The 16,071-nt window shown below is 48.7% G+C and overlaps 1 protein-coding gene across 3 annotated transcripts in view; it reads left to right on the top strand.

Moving 5' to 3' along the window:
* The window catches only part of ALKBH3 (alkB homolog 3, alpha-ketoglutarate dependent dioxygenase), a 34,941-nt gene extending 19,149 nt beyond the window's left edge, over positions 1-15,792 (top strand). For all 3 annotated transcript variants that reach the window (XM_046643021.1, XM_046643020.1, XM_046643022.1), the window contains exons 9-10: positions 11,554-11,652; positions 12,425-15,792. In XM_046643021.1, the coding sequence (XP_046498977.1) occupies positions 11,554-11,652; positions 12,425-12,541 (216 nt within the window). In that variant the 3' untranslated portion in view covers positions 12,542-15,792. The remainder of the gene's footprint in view (positions 1-11,553; positions 11,653-12,424) is intronic.
* Positions 15,793-16,071: the final 279 nt, after the last annotated feature.

Consider the following 16,071-nt stretch of genomic DNA (forward strand, 5'->3'; position numbering starts at 1 on the left):
CCTTTCCCAGCTAGCTTTAATTCTATACTGAAAAACAAGCTGGAGAAGGAACCACAAAAGCCATTTGGCAGGCTGCTATTTCTCTGTCAGTTACCATGGAAACAGTGATGGCTGAGTTGGGGGGGGTGGTTATTAGGTAATAGCAGGAAGTTTGTGATGCACTGGAGGTTTAGATCCCCCAAGCCTTGTTTTTCTAGAAAATTATCCATGAATAAGCTCTGTTCTTCAGCTGAATCCTGAAAATATGAGGGGCTTCTGTCCCCCTCAGGGCTATTGAGTTGAGGCAAGTTGGGCATTTCTCTAATCGCTCCTCTCTCGAGCACCTTCTGAAGGATGTGAACCCTTTCACATCACCAGGAGAGATGGTTGTAAACCCACTGCTGACAGCAGAGGCTCTGAGAGCTCCCAGTGAATTGGAGCTCCTGGTGCCTCCCTTGCTAATTGGTTTTTACACACTACTGGGGAGAGCAGAGTAGGAAAAGGTTGGTTTGATCATAAATACTGATATATTCTAGGACTTCAGAAAAAATTAGGATATTGGAATCCAAAATAGTATAATAGTGACTAACTTACCTTTGAAAATTGGATAAGCTAGACTGTAGTGTTTGACCCTCCCCTCAGCCAGCACCCCCACTGCTGCTGTGCCAGTCATCCGCACTTCCTAGTCCGTCTCTGATTACAGCAGCTGCTCGGAGGGACTGCAGGCAGTGCTGGAAAGAAGTTGTTGATAACCATCGTCTTTTTAATACATGCCCTAATGAAATGTAGCAAATTAGGTTTTGTTTCCTGTTTCTGTCCCTGATGTTGGTAAAAAGCACCTGTCCACCTCATTTATACTTACTCCTTGTTTGTAAATGGAGATGATAATTGGTAGCTCCTTCATGGGAGTAACAGAAAAGTTCCCCCATGAAAGGCACTGTGACAGTTGTCGCAGTGATCAGTGAGTCTGTGAGCTGTTGTAGATGCTAGATGCCATGGGGACTTTCCACATGTGGAAATCGAGGAAGGAAATGAATAGCCGTGAGGCCAAACTCCAAGATTCCCTTGACCTGTGCAATGGCCTTCATGGAGGGAGGAAGGGCGATGCAGGGAGGGTGAAGTAGCCTGCGGAGCAGGAGTGGTGACTGAGTTTCGAGCTCCTGTCTGCATCATGGAATGGTTTGGAGAGTGTGAATGGGTAAGCAAATGTGCACATGTTTAAGCGCATAAAGATAAGCAGTCCTGGCAGGACTTGAATCATTTTCAGACTCGAGATCCTTTGGGAGTCGGAATCATCCTTTGCTTCCTTGGGGCCTTGTCATAGGCTAGAATCCATGCCCTGCCTCCCGCTGGGAGGAATGAACTTCTGCACAGAGCCTCCCAGTTTTGCCTTGCCACTGACAGTGCCCTTAGTCTCGGGAGAACAGCCTTTTCCACAGCAATTCGTCATTTTCGTGTGTGCTGTCATTCAGTCTGGGGCCTCCTTGCAGACTTGTCTTTTTCAAACCTTGTCCCAGCAGTAGTTTTCTTCTCCCCTTTGCCATACTCTTAAAATCTACTCCTAAGCCTTTTGATGATTTTCTCATCTTTCACAAGTCACATTTTCATGGGGGGGCTGCTTAGCTGAGGCAGGAAAAGCTTGGTGAGTCTGGGGAAGGAGAAGGAGGGTCCGCACTGGAGCAGAGTGAGCAGGTGATGAGATGGGGAAGGCGGGTGGGGGCCAGACGGTGCAGAGACTCGGGGCTTCAGGAGGGAGTGGGGTTTAAGTCCAGCAAGAAGCCACTGAAGTATGTTAAGCAGAAGAGTGACAAGATCTGGTTGATAATTTTACAAGGTCAGTTGCTACTGTGTGGAACCTGGATTAGAAAGGAGCAAGAGAAGAAGCCAGGAGACGAATTGGAGACTGTGAATACCTTTTAGGTACCTACGACGAAGGCGGAGAAGGAGACAGTGGATGGAGCTCAGAGAGCAGGGGTTTTTAAGAGAGGCATGAGATTGATGGTCTGAAAGCGTTAATGAGGAATGTCACCTGGCTCTGAGATCTGCTGGTGGTGAGAGACATGATCACCTTCCATGTGAGAGGGTTCCAGGGAATTTGGGATCTTCTGGAGATAGCAAGGCTTCAGCTAGGACAAGGAAGTAAAGAGAGCTTTCAGAGCACATGTGGTTGAGGACCTAGGGGTGTTTGCTCATCACTGGTGGGAATTCCAAAGGACACTGGAAGGGTGCAGGAGCGAGAGAGCGTAGGGATTGCGTCTGATCACATGTGTCCAGGAATGGTTTGGGAATGAGTGTTCTGTTTTTACTAGAGGACTGGAGAACCTCACACTTTTGCTGGTGACTGGGGTTGGCTGGATGTCAGGCATGGTGGAATTTGGTCTCATAGGCTCTCAGAGGAAGGAGAACATTTGTTTCTGGTGCTGTTGTCTTGGGTGGAAGCTCTTTCAAGATAGCAGTTCCTTAAGTTGTATTTCTTGAAATATTTTATTACCAAGAATGGAATCTTCATTACGTTGTCTTCTGGTTTTAGATGCATGTTCAGTGTAGTTAGAATGGCTGTGGCAGTGAGTGTAAAGCAAGTTTGTTTTTGAATAAATCCAGTCCCTTTTCACCCCCATCCTACCCCCAGGACTATATCAACAACAAATCTAACAACAGGCACCGTCAGCAGCTGTCTCCCTTTAAACATCATTTGCCTTTCCACGGGCCCAGCCTGCTAGTTGGGTCTGCGGGGCTGAGTTTAGATGCCTGCGGAGAGAGCCTCTGCTGCACTGGACAGTTGCCCAGACCTCCCACACCCTCTGCTGTCAGTGAGGCCTTGGTGAGGGCCTGCTTCGTTGAGCTGTTGGGATCACTGCGTGTGCCCAGGATAGGATGGCTGATTGCACAGGCCAGGCCCCTGTGCCTAGTATTCTTGCTCACCTCACCAGAACCTTCCATGCCAAATCAGTATAAAAACTAGGAAGGAGTTTGATAAAACCCAAAGATTTGTGTGTGGCGAGTGAGTTTAAATCCATTTTGAACAGATAACCTCAGTGATTTCACATCTAGGCTTTTCCAGCTAGCCTCTGACTTTAGCAGATCTTATTTCAGAAACAGCTGCTTCTCTTTTTAAAGTAATGTATTTCAGATCGATGCTGAGGATGCCATCATTTATAATATGCTCTGAGTCAGCAGAATAACTCTGTGGATATGACTTTGTGGGGTCCTAGCTTTATTCTCTTTCCGTAATTTCCACAACTAATATGTTTTGTTTATGTCAGATTTAGAAAATGTGTTACCGCTATGAACAGCAAGGCTGGCTGTGTGCTTGTGTCGGCTCTATAGGCACAACTTTGTAGTCCAAATATAGCTGCAGGCTTAGAGGGTCCATGAAGCAGTCGAGAAGCCAGCCAGGTTCTCAAGGGCAAGGCAGCACCACAAATTGATTGGGAAGACATGCTGAAAAGAAATGATTAAAAAAAAAAGTGGTGTGGTGGCTGGACGTTATTGGCACAGTTGGAAGTTGGGAGCTAGGGCAGGTAAAGGGACAGTGGCCTTCAGCAGATTAAGGAGCCGTGGCACGGGCTCTCATTTAGTTCTCACATATCATCTCAGTCTGCACAAAGCCGTGACCGTACTTGTCGAGCAGCTCACCATGTATCTGATTCTTGGACCAGAGATCTGAGGGAGTCCCTGTATTACCTGTTACCATCTGGAGAAAACCTTTGCTTTGACCCTGCAGATATTCTGACTAACATGTTGGGTTTTTTCTTGCTTTTGAAGCACAAATTCTGGAATAAGCTGTCTACACCTGCAGTTTCTGTTGCCTCACAGCTTAACTCACTCTTAAAACACCTGCTCTCTAGATCCATCCCCGCCCCTCTGCTAACACTGACACCGTGGTCCTAAAGAGCACATGCCCTGGCCTTTTCTCAATCATCGTTCTCTTCTTCCTTGTCATCTTGGTCACCAGTATCCATCATCTCTCTGGTTGACACTCAACCTTCTATTAGCTGCCTTTTCTTTCTCCTGTTGGCTTCTGAGATACTGTATTATTTTAGCTCTTCTCACACTTTTCTCATTGCTACTTCTCTGCATCCTTTGAGGGTTTTTTGCTTACATTCAACCCCTTAAATATGGATATTCAAGATTATCTTTGATTCTGTTATCTTTGTCTACATTATTTTTAGGAAATTATGAACTGACAGTAGATTATAAACGCTATAAGGGCAAGGCCCATATCATGTCCCAAGCATTTAGGACTGTGTGTGTGTGTGTGTATTTTGATTGAATAAGTAAATAAATAGAATGTCGTTTGTTCTTGCTCCTCCTTTGGTGGAGTGATTTCTGAATCTCTTATCCGCAGCTTTGACTTTTATCCCAAGTTCTAGTTCATCGCTTTGTACATGTTCAGGAGGCATGTGACTTCTAACCTGAAATCGTAAAACCAGGTTTATTAGTGTTCTCTCAGAAAACTCCACAATCCTGCTGCTGGTAGGTGCATTTATGATTGTGATAGCACTATTCTCTTGGTCAGGTTCACAGCATCAGTTATTTTCAGCTCTTCCCTGTTCTCTTATTTTAATTGTTTCAATTCCCAAGTCGTCTTAATTCTTTCTTGAAGCGTCTGAAAAACTCACCCCTCCCACAGCGGCCATCTTGCTCCCAGGCTCTTCTCACCGCATGTCTAAGAGACTAAAAGGACCTTTTCCACCCTGATGTCCTTAATTCCAATCTCTTCTCCCTCAGTTCTGTCTGATACCCAGATGCCAGATATTTTCAGGAAGAGTTCATTTTCTCTCCTCTCTCCTCCCTCCCCCAACCCAATATTCAGTGAGCGTCTACGGTGTGTCAGGTATTGTGCCCGGCTCTGGGCTGTAGCAGCGAACATGACCTATATGGGCCCTGCCCTCGTGGAGGTCACAGGAGCTAGACTGTCATAAATGAGTGGAGAGGAATAGCTACACTTGTGGTGGAGCTCTGGCACGTGGGCTATATTCTAAGTGCAGTGGGAATGAATGAGGCTGCGACACGATCTGGTTCATATTTTGAAGATCACTCTGGCTGCCGTGTGAAGAACAGTTTGGGAGAGGGAGAGCAGGCGATGCGATAACAGGGTGGTGCAGGATTCTCAGTGGGATGCCGCTGGGCGGACCAAGATGGCGGCACTGAGCGCAAGAGAAGGGAATGCATTTGAGGTTTGTTTTTGAGGGTGAATCAACAGAAGTGGCCGGTGAGACTTCAGACGTGAGGCTGAGAATCAGGAGTGACTCCCGGTTTCCGGCTTGAGCAGTGGTGGATGGAGGTGCTGTTTACTCAGACGCGGGGGAGCGGTGGTCTTTGCTTCGACTTTGGCCTTGTTGAAGGCAGGTTGGAGAGTTCCTTCTTCTCCGTGCTGGTTCGAGGTGCCCGAGCCTTCCTGGTGTGAAGCGGGCCATTGGCTGTGTAAGTGGGGCTCAGATGACAGGCCTCTGCCAGACATACCCTGGGGGAATCGTCCACATAGCAACAGCGAAGCGAGAATGGTAAATAACAGGCGGGCAGTGCTGACCTGCCTGCTCTCTTCTCGGGGCCTTACGCTCAGTCTCCAGCTGCTCTTACCCTCACTGCACAGATGAGGCGGCCAAGGCACCCTGCCCAGCCTGGCTCCAACAGCCGTTCATTGAGTCGAATTGAAACTAATAATAGCAATAATATGTCCAGCTATGGAATTGCACAGTATCCTTCAGGGCAAGAGAATAGGGAAAGAGGAGCAGAGGGCCAAGATGGGGCTCGCTGCTGTCATCACGGTGTTTCCAGCTCAGAAGCCTTTCTGGGCTCCTCCTGGAAGAAAGGATAACATGTAGATTCCTCGCCAGACTGTCCGGTCCTCTCATCCTCGATGTCCAGCCTCCATTGGCCTCGCCCTGTTCCTGGGCGATTGCACCCTTCTGCTAAGTCATCTCGTGCTCCCCAGGCGTGCTCTCCACCTCTCATTACCTCAGTCCCCTCCAGGCTTCAAGGGCCTGCTGTCGCCTCCAGTGCAGAAACTAATAATAGTTCCTGCGTGTCAAGTGCTTCCTGAGAGCCTGGGAAATGAGGACCAGTAGCAGGCTTCTGCCTTGTTTTTTTGTCCTTTCTGCTCATTTGTGTTTTGTTTTTATAAGCATCTTCTTTGTAAAAAGATGGAAAGTTTTTTTTAGGTAAGTAGCTCATTTAAGGGATCAGAGGTGACTTGGAAATGAAATGTCTCATTATTGACTGAAATCGTTAATTTGGAAGCATATTTTGCTTTGAATGGCCTTTTCTGATGGAGCTGGGGTCACTGAGATTAAGAATATGATACTTGAAGGTGAAGTGCATATGTGTCCTGAGCTTTTTATCAGGCACTACCATGTGGAATGGCAAAGGGGGATCAAAGAAGCCCAGCAGATGACCTCTGGCCTTGTTTGGGATGCTTTGGGAGCATCTGGCCAGACAGGACTACAGGACATGGGCATAAAGGAAGGAGTCACGTGGTGGGCTCCTCAGCAGCGCAGTTGGGTAGCTCTTAAGCTCAATCTGGTCCCAGACTTGTTTTGTTTATACTGCCCAGTGTTTTTAAAGAAACTGAATTAGTTGCCCAAATTTATAACTCAGGAGATTTTACATCAAAATCCCATTTATCAGCTTCCCTGGAACAGCCAGGCAATCAGGCATCCTGGGGGAAGAGTGAGCTGGAGCTGCGGAGTGGCTGCCGCCTGTTTGCAGGCCCCGTGTTCTCCATGTCTCCATGGCCCCCACGCCCCGCTGCATTGCGTCCAGCCCATGGCCCTCATTCATGCTACTTGCTGATGTCTGTGATCCTTACAGTATAGTCAGGGTGCCAAATAATTAGGACAGGAGATACTACAGGATTTTGGAAGGAATGGAGATCACTTTGGAGAGCCCAGTACAGTGGAAAGAATACAGGCGTTAGAGCCAGGCAGATCTGCGTTCGAATGCTAGCCCTGCCTGCCTCCCGCCAGCCCTTTGTCTTAGAAATGTACTTTCCCTCCATCTGCCCTTGCTTGGGATGAGATGGAAAGTATGGGCTCCCTTGCAGCGCTGTAGTGAGAACGAGCAGTACCGTATGTACAGTACCGAACGTGCCTGGCCCCTGAGCAGCGGACCTCATGGTGAGCCCAACGAAAAAGGCCCACAGGATGCCTCGGGTTAGGTACCTGGAGATTGTTATAAAAAGAAGCCTTGGGGCTGGCCCGGGCGTGTAGTGGTTAAGTTCGCACGCTCTGCTTTGGTGGCCCAGGGTTCGCAGGTTCATATCCTGGGCGCAGACAGTAGTACTCATCAGGCCACACTGTGGTGGTGTCCCACGTAAAATAGATGTTAGCTCAGCCACAGTCTTCCTCACACACACACACACACGAAGCCTGCAAGCCAACTCCAGCTGGATTGAAGAGTTAAATCTAAAATATGTAGACTCTTTTTGTTTTTTTAACTAAAAGGCAGTTGTATATTTAACTTTTCTCAGGATGGGAAAAGACTTTCTAAGCATAAAAACCATGAAGGAGAGCCAAAGAAAGGTCAGTAGAGTTGACTCTAAAAATTTTTGAGCTACTCTATGTTAAATATCATAAACGCAGTGAAAAGGCAAATACCAAGTGAGAAAAATATTAGCAGAAAGTATGACAGACAAAGGGAGAATATCTTACTATCTACCATTATAGATCAATAAGGAAAACACTAACACCCTGTAGAAGAATGGACAGAGGGCATGTTCACAGCAGAAAAATGTCAACAGCACACAGGCACGTGAAAACTGTTGAATGGGGGTCGTCATTCAAGAACTCTACGTTTGAAGAATGAGTTGCCATTTCTCCCTAATTTTTTTATCCTTGTCAATTGATAATGGTCAGTATTAGTGATGTAGCCAGAAGATCAGTACTGTTGCATTTTCCTGATGGAATTATAAATTGCCACAACCGTCTTAAGAAAGTGACTTGGTGTAAATCAAGGAACCTTAAAGTTCATACCCTTGGATCCAGTAATTCCATTTTTAAGAATATTTCCTGGAAACCTACTCAGAAATGTTTTGCCCAAGGTCCACTTGCAGTAGCTTTTTCTTTTTTCGTTTTTTTTTTTTTAGTAATACTGGTATATTAAAAACTCAGTCTCCAACCGCGTGTGCCTCCCTGCTGCATCCTGAGTGCTGGCATGGAGCCCGACATGCGCGGTGGTCAGGGAACATCTGAGTTAGAGAAGGAAGGAAATGTTGATACAGAGGAATATTATATCACCGTATTTTTAACATGTATCTTTAAGATGTAGAAAAAGCTCACAATATAACGTTAAACATGTAGAGTACACGACTGTCTGGATAGAATAGTCCCTGTGTGTGTGGTCTGAGTTCTGTGGGATTAAAGGTGGTCTTTATATTTTCTTGGTGCTTTCCGTCAGTCATCCCACGCACATTTATTGATATGTGTGAGAGGCACTGAGCATATTTCTAAAGAGCAAGACAACAGTGTCCCTGCCTCCTGGACTTTATCAGAGAGCAGGAGGGCAGACAGAGAACAAGGAATTACAGGGGTGTCATTTACTCCAGCGAACTTATGCTACGTTTATAGTAGAAAGAAAAAGTATGCTGTGATGATATTCAAGCATCGATGGTTGTAATTTCTAAGACACCTTTTTAGGATAAGAAAGGAACGATTAAGTGAAAAATCTACATAGATCTCATAGAGTGTGAAGTTACCTTTCCAATGAGAAGAAAAATGTTTAGATTTCCTGTCTGTTGGGTGGTTAATAATGACTTAATAAATACACCCGTATTTGATTCCTAAATAGCGTTTTTCTGAAAGAAACTGAATAGGCTGCTGTCTGGGGAGGCGAAGGTGAGTTGTGGCGCTCCGGGAAGGTTGGGCGTGCCTTGGAAATCATACTCAAGCATTCAGGTGAACTGGCTGTGGTTGGGGAGGGAATGGAAATGTTGATCAGCATTCATTTAAAAAGGTGTATTTTTTGCTTTTTCTCTCTACTTGAGAGGTTTCAGGTGTGTGGAAAACCAAGAACATCGACAACAACCGCCCCCCCCCCCCCCCATAGACTGACTGTGGCCCTGAACTCTGCTGTTTAACTGGGGTCAGGGGTGGAAAATTTTACCCTAAGCTGTGGTTTCTGTCGGGATGTGTTCTTGTTTTGTTTTGTTTGGAAGAAAGACCAGAGTAAACCAAAAGAGTTGGAGACGTGTTTGGTAACTCAGCCATGCTTGATGGCTGTGAACGCCCCCCCAAACAGCCCCGCCTGTGCTTCCTCTGGCCTTATCCGTTCATCAGCTCAAGCCTTATGCTCCGCCACTTGAGCTCCTCTGGCCTTCTGCCGCGTCCTCGGTGGAAAAAGTGCATCCTGCTTGAGTCCAGGGGCGGCTCTGCAGCTGTGGGCACTCCGGCCTGCGGAAGAAGGCAGCGTTTGTGAGCTCGGTGCTGCCGGGGGAGAACGCCTTCCCTCTCTCCTGTCTGTCTCCTGCAAATCAGGAGTACCCTTTCTAAGCCAAGGGCGCAGGAAGGAACAAATGGCCACCAGCAGAGTCATGACGTCACCTGGCTCAGAGGGTGCCCTGTGCCCCGCAGGCTCCTGCGGGCACTGATTAGAGCAGCTTCCTCTGCGTGGAGGCTCACCCTCTCTGCTTTTTGGTACCACTGATGTTTATATTGGATGTAATATGTTTGAAACCAACCTGAGTGTTTCTCTCATTTGAAAACGTCGGCTCTTAGGAACGTTATGGGAAGTGTGGATCTGTCAGACGTCACTTTGCATCCGTGCTGGTAGTTCCCTCTTGCATTTGGAATTCTCTTTCACTTGCTGGATCTGCTCCAGCTTCACGTTCCCAGGTAGAATTACAGGGCTTACCCCTTCTCTCCCATTGGCCTGAGCACCCCCTCCTCCCCGGTAATGTTTTTAATGTTCTGTGAGGTCCTCGACCCAGGATCGTCTTCGTGTTGTGGTGAAGTGTGTTTCCTCTCTCCCTCATTTCGCGCTGCTGTCCTTGTGTCTGTGCTTGATTTATAGGGTCAGGCCCAGGGCATCCCCAATTGTGTGGAGGAAGTCTGTTGAACTTCCGTCTGGTAACTGACTTTACCACTCAATCCAGGAGCCTTGGGCCCTCCGATCTCACGGACGATGCCCTCCCTTCTGATAGCTTTTCTCCAGTAGGATATCCATCTCCTCTATCTGGAATGCTTATTTCAGAAAGTAACCTTTTACTTTTCTGAGATGGAATGGGGTCACCTGAGAGCAGGGTCTCCTTCCCGCTGCTCTCTGGTTGGCTGAGGGCTCAGAGGTAAATGCTTCGGGGCTTACTTACGCCTGGAAGAGAAAAGGTGGCAGACCATTAAACTCAATCACTGAAACCAAAAGTTCCTTCAAACATTGCTTCTCTCTTCTGCCTGTAAAGGTTGTGACTGTGCTTGATGAAGTCCCTGCCAAGAGTTGGGGCCTGCAACTTAGATGTTTATGCAAGTTCGTTATGTTTTGATTGTGATTTTCCTGGGGGAAATCATTGTAAACAGTTGCGTTCTCAGAGGCATCCCTACAAGAATAAACATAAACACAGTGCTTCAGTGCAGGCAGTCCTGCAGTAACCGGGATGTAATCCCGTGCATTGGAATCGAAGCAGATGACTAGATGGATCTGCCCAGAATGGAGGTGAAGAAATGAGGAAGCTCAGGCTGTCCTGGTCTCGACTCCCGACGTGCTCTTTGCTGCTGTGAGCAGGGAGCTGTCTGATGCACCTCTTTGTCAGCTGTGAAGGAGTGATACCACCTGTTGCTCTTTTGCAGGCCGTGCTGTGAAGCCTCATACAGCATCGGACATGAGTTGACAGCTCTCGGGACGAAAGGGTGCTGTAAATGCCAGGCCTTTGTATCCCAAGCGTTCAGGAGTTGCAACCCATTCTCAAAGGTTTACACAGGCAGTCTCAGCTTGACAACACTGTCCTGGTCAAGCCAGGGCTCCCTTCTTTGAGAAAATCTTGCTGTTGACTGTTCTGGAAAGAAACAAGAATATATCTCCAAAATACCAAAGTACCTATAGGCGGAGTCATGACCAGTTTTAACGTAGGTACCGATTAGTGGATTAGCACAGATTATGACAAGGTGATCAGAACTCAGCACACCGTCTCTTGTTTAAAAGCCCATTTTCCCACACTGACTATGTCACAGCATAAGGCAGATGTGAAGAGTTCTTGTAAAAATGACTTTTAATTCCTTCATAGGCCAGAATGGGCCTGCATTTCTCCGCGTTTCGGCTGCTGACAATATTAGTAATAATAGCTGGCACTCATACCAGACTTAGTATGTGCCGGTCTCCAAGTGACTTACACGCACTGTTTCACTTGAGGCTCAGCACAGCCCTGTGTGGCAGGTACTCTCCTCATCCCCACTTTACAGATCAGTAAATTAAGGTACAGAGAGGTGAAACACCTTGCCTAAGGCCACACGGCAGCCCATGCAGAGCCAGGGAAGAACCCCTGCCGTCTGGCTGAGTAGAGGTTTACATCTCTCTGACCTGTGTCACCTTCTGTTGTGTCTTGATCACACAAGCAAAAAGTTCAGTGCAATGAACGCTGTTTTCCAGGAGGAGAACGGAGACTACACGTATGTGGAGAGAGTGAAGATCCCCTTGGATCATGGGACCCTGCTGATCATGGAAGGAGCCACCCAAGCTGACTGGCAGGTGAGGGTGTGCAAGTCACGTGGGTTCACTCTCATCGGGGTATGGTGTCCTGACTGGCTTACGATGTTCATTTCTCTAGTAAACGTGGTGAAAAGCAACTTGCTTTTCTAATGAACAGGAAGCGATAAAGTGACAACATTTCCAGAGAGTTTCGGTGCTACTGCCAATCGGAATGTCTCTCTGCAGCAGCGTGTCTGATAGCACTTTCTGTGATGAGGGAAATGGTTTTATCCATGCAGCCCAGTGTAGTAGCCACAAGACACATCCGACTGTGGTCTCTGGAAATGTGGCTGGTGTGCTGAAGAACTGAATTTTCAATTGATTTAAGTAGCGTCAGGTGGCCAGTGGCTGGCCTATTGGGTCGCACAGCTCCACAGCGTAGGCCAGGCCGTTGTAAAGCCAGCTCATTTTTAAGGTATGAAAATTAATGTAAGAACACCTAACATGCAAGTGGAATCTCATACTCTCTTTGGTCTCAGCCATGGATGTGTTTTCCTATGAGATTTGGAAAAAAGGCCGGAAGCAGAGAGGAAAAGCAGCAGTGAGAACCGGTGAAACTCTCTCTGCCAGGGGGATGGTGTGTTGTCGTGAGGGTGGGTGTGGGCTCATTTCAGAGAAGGAGACCTTTCTCCACAGGCCTTTAAAGGGCTTGTTGCTGCTCATTAAAGGGGGGATAAAATCAAAATCTGCCTGTGTCCTCATAAATAAGTGTTAAATGGCCTTGAAGTGAAGTGTGTGTGTTTGTGTTCGAGTTATGTATATTTCCCTTTAGCATCGAGTGCCCAAAGAGTACCACTCAAGAGAGCCGAGAATCAACCTGACGTTTCGGACCGTGTATCTAGACCCGAGAGGGCACACTGATGGGAGGTCTTTGCGAGAAGCCACGTGAGATGGAGCAGACCTCCCACCGTGAAGAAGCTTCCAGGGGCTGGCTCAGCTGATCCTGTGCTGTGGCTGTTTGGAAGATGAGGATGGGACTTGCTCCCCAGCTTGGAGTCCTGTTAAGTGAGAGCCAGCAGTTCATGTCCTGCTATCTTCACTGTGGGAGCAGTAATCCCTAATCATATCTTGAAGTCACATATTTTCTTTAGGCAAATTAAAAACTGCTGTGGCTGTGCTCACAGATGATTTTGTCCATGAGCAGTGTTCCCCCGTCCTCCCCCGCTTCATTTGGAGAAATATGAATGGACTTTGCCTCCGGGGCAAATCCGCGTGTGTTTGTTCCTTGTGACTTTAGCGCAGTGGAGATATAAATATGCGTCAGCAGCTCTGGAGCCTTCCGTAGGCAGACAGCTGCTGAAGCCCAAACAGAGGTGGTTTCCCAGAGCCTTGTGGAAGGCTGCCTCGGCTCCTTGACTTCTCGGCCTGTGCGCCATCATCACGGGAAGCTGCGGATTCTGGGAGCACTTTCTTGAACTGCGTCTCCTGCCTGTCTGTCTGCCCAGGACAGACACACTCAGACAGGTTACAGGCCTTGGCGTAAAGAGCGAAGGCAGCCTTCTCTGGCCCAGCCAGCTTCAGGCAGCCACCTGGACTCCTTGTAACACAAGAGGAAGCTGTCCTCTCACAGGGAGGACTAATGGAGTGAGGTCATGAGAACTTGAGGCTGAAGAGCAGCAGCTGCCCCGCTCGCCACAGCTGTCGCACATGGATAGTTTCCCCTGGAGAGTTACTGGAGGCATTGCAGCCCGGGCCAGACAGGAGCGGGAGCGGGCCTGCGGGGAAGAGGCTCAGTTACCTAATAGCTGTGTTCGCTTTAGCCTTCAGTAGCCGATGACTAAGGCTTTCTTCTGACTCAATGTTCTCTTAGACACAAGATCCCGAGATTCAGGGGTCAGTCCGTGATGTCACCCGGGTTCCCAAAACAACAGAGGGGCTGCCCCTTATTGCATCATAAAAGACGGCATCTTCTTGACCTCCTGCCTTAGGAGCAGTGTGCCAGATTACTTCCAAACCAAGACCTGGAAAACCCAAGAGAAAGAAAGGAAATGGATTGAAATGGATGAAAACAAGGCAGGAGAGTTAGCCTCTCCCTCGATGCCTGTGGGGAAAGCTTACAGAGCCTTCTTGCTTTTGATCTTGTTTCCATTCTGTGCTGGAAGATTGATGATCCCCAGGATTGCGGTCAAGGGCCACAGGCTGGGCAGACTCCTCCCCAGAACTCAGAACGCTGTGCCTGGCTCGCTGTGGCCTCCGACGAGCTGTCTGGCTTCTTGTGTTGGAGTCCCTTTCTTGTTTTCCAGTGTTGCATGTGTATAGCTCCTTTCTCTAAGAGTACTAAATGCTTCGTGAAATCTGAGCATCGTACTAAGCCTTTCTGTGAGGAAGATACGAATCACCATAAAAATAAAACCTCTATCTAATTCTGAGCTTTTCCCCTGTTAAAACAAACACGACCCAGCCGGGGCGGGGGGTACAGCCAGTTTTGGTTATGAGTTTGATGGACGGCATTGGGAAATTCCTCTTGCATTCCCATGGAGGAGAGAATGGGCAGATGGCTGCGGTCTTGCCACATCCCTCCTAAGGCTGGGTCACGTCTCCCCCAACGTCGGCCGCCGCCATGATCCTCTTGTTCATGGCGGCCGCGGCTGTCAGGGACGCAGGTCCCTGCCCTGCAGCACACTGCTCGGGCCACCACCTGGCTTTTTGCATCTGAGCGCCGCAGGCTTAGGTTTTGTTTCTTGCTGTCAAATACCACAGCTGTCACCACTAAGATAATGTCCCCTCTGAAGTGTCGAGTAAGTACTTGCCACGGGGTGAAAGTGCAGGGTTTAGGACTGGACAGGCGTTCCAGGCCCTGGTGAAGGACAGCCATGCTCAGGGACCACACAGCCTGTTGCTGTGTTCTCCTGGCCATAGCTCTTAATTAGGAATGAGGAGTGAGGCTATTTTTGCCAACATTACTTACAAAGCTGAAGAAGCGACTCTAAGCGCTGTAGTGCAAAGAAAAACAGGTTTCGTGTTGTAGCTGCCCTTTGTTTGAGCTGGAATAACCTGCCAGGCGCTGTGCTGGGAGCTCTTTCTGCATAGTCGCTCATCTCCCTGCAGCCTTCCAAGAAGGAGAGACTGTTCCGGTTGTGGAGACCGGGCAGGAGGTTTCCAGGAGGACAGGAGTTAAGCGCCAGAAGCAGAATTCAAACCACAGGCTAATCCCTAAATGGTGTGCTTTTTCCTCGCTCGTGCTGAATTTAGGCGGAATAGCCTACTGGGCTTCCCCGGGACCCTGAGCCTCGGGCTTGCTCCTGCAGAGCTGGCCACCCAGCTCACCCCGGTGCTCCGGCAGCGCTGACTCCCACGCTGCCTGGTTTGTTCCCCGGCTTTCCTATGCATCAGGGCGGGCACCGACGCCCCCTCTCTCCTTAATCAACATTAGCATCTTCCCGTCAGAAACTGCTGCCAACTGGACTAGTAATTGGCCATTTTTACTGGGGAAGCTCATTTTGGGGGACAGATTCTCATCCAACCTTCCCGGCAAGCAGCCGAGAACAGCATTCCTGACCATATGCAAGCAGGCATCCAGAGGCAGACGGCGGCCCCTCCCCTCTTACTTGTGAGGACATCTGGGGACTGAATGATGCCCAGACTCCGTATCAGGCTGCACTGTACTTGCCGACACCACAACTCCACTCAGCAGCCCCAAGAAACAGGGCAGGCTGCACATGAAGAATGTCCTGACAACAGCAACAGGCCTGAAAGCACGAGTCGGAACAGTGTGATCCCTTGCATCGATTGTGTCCCCAGGATCGAAATCAGGGTCCACATTGTCCTCAACTGAACCACTAACCCTGGTGGCATCGATGACTCCTAATAAGTTTGGGTCCCAGCTCCTGTACGTGCCGTTGCCGTGAGGCACTCCCTCCCTGCTGCCTTCATGCCTGATATGACCCTTCCTGGGGGGTGGCAGGTCCGTGGACCTGGTCAGTAAGTGGCATTGTGTCTTGACAACCCCAGAAGAGTTGAGTGGGCGCTGCGAGAGCAGCACGCTCCAGCTGGAGGGCTTCAGAGAAAGCCTTGACACATGCCGGGCCCTGCCCTGCGGGGAATAGTTCTTGGAGTTCTGGCTGCTTTCACTTGGCTGCAGAATATCTGAGACCCACTTTGCCTTTTCTGGTCATAAACACATGTAGTGTTGAATCTGAAGTCCCGATTGCTTTATTAGCACCGCCTTTGAGAAAGCCGCGCGTTCCTGTAGTGCTGCATGCTGCTTGTTTACCTCTTGCACATGGTGCCACCCTCATGCTCTCCTCCGAGGACCCAGCCTACAGCTGCCCCCTCCCCTCTTCTATTTTCTCTTTGGAAGGACCCACCACAGGAGACCCTGTCTGTTGTGTGCTGCTGGGATCCATTCTCAGATATGAGGCCTCCTGTGTCTGGGGTCAACAGGGAAATGGTGTTGATGTTTATTTATTAGCGTGGAGC

This window comes from Equus quagga, chromosome 17 (genome assembly GCF_021613505.1).
Source record: "Equus quagga isolate Etosha38 chromosome 17, UCLA_HA_Equagga_1.0, whole genome shotgun sequence".
Lineage (NCBI taxonomy): Eukaryota > Metazoa > Chordata > Mammalia > Perissodactyla > Equidae > Equus > Equus quagga.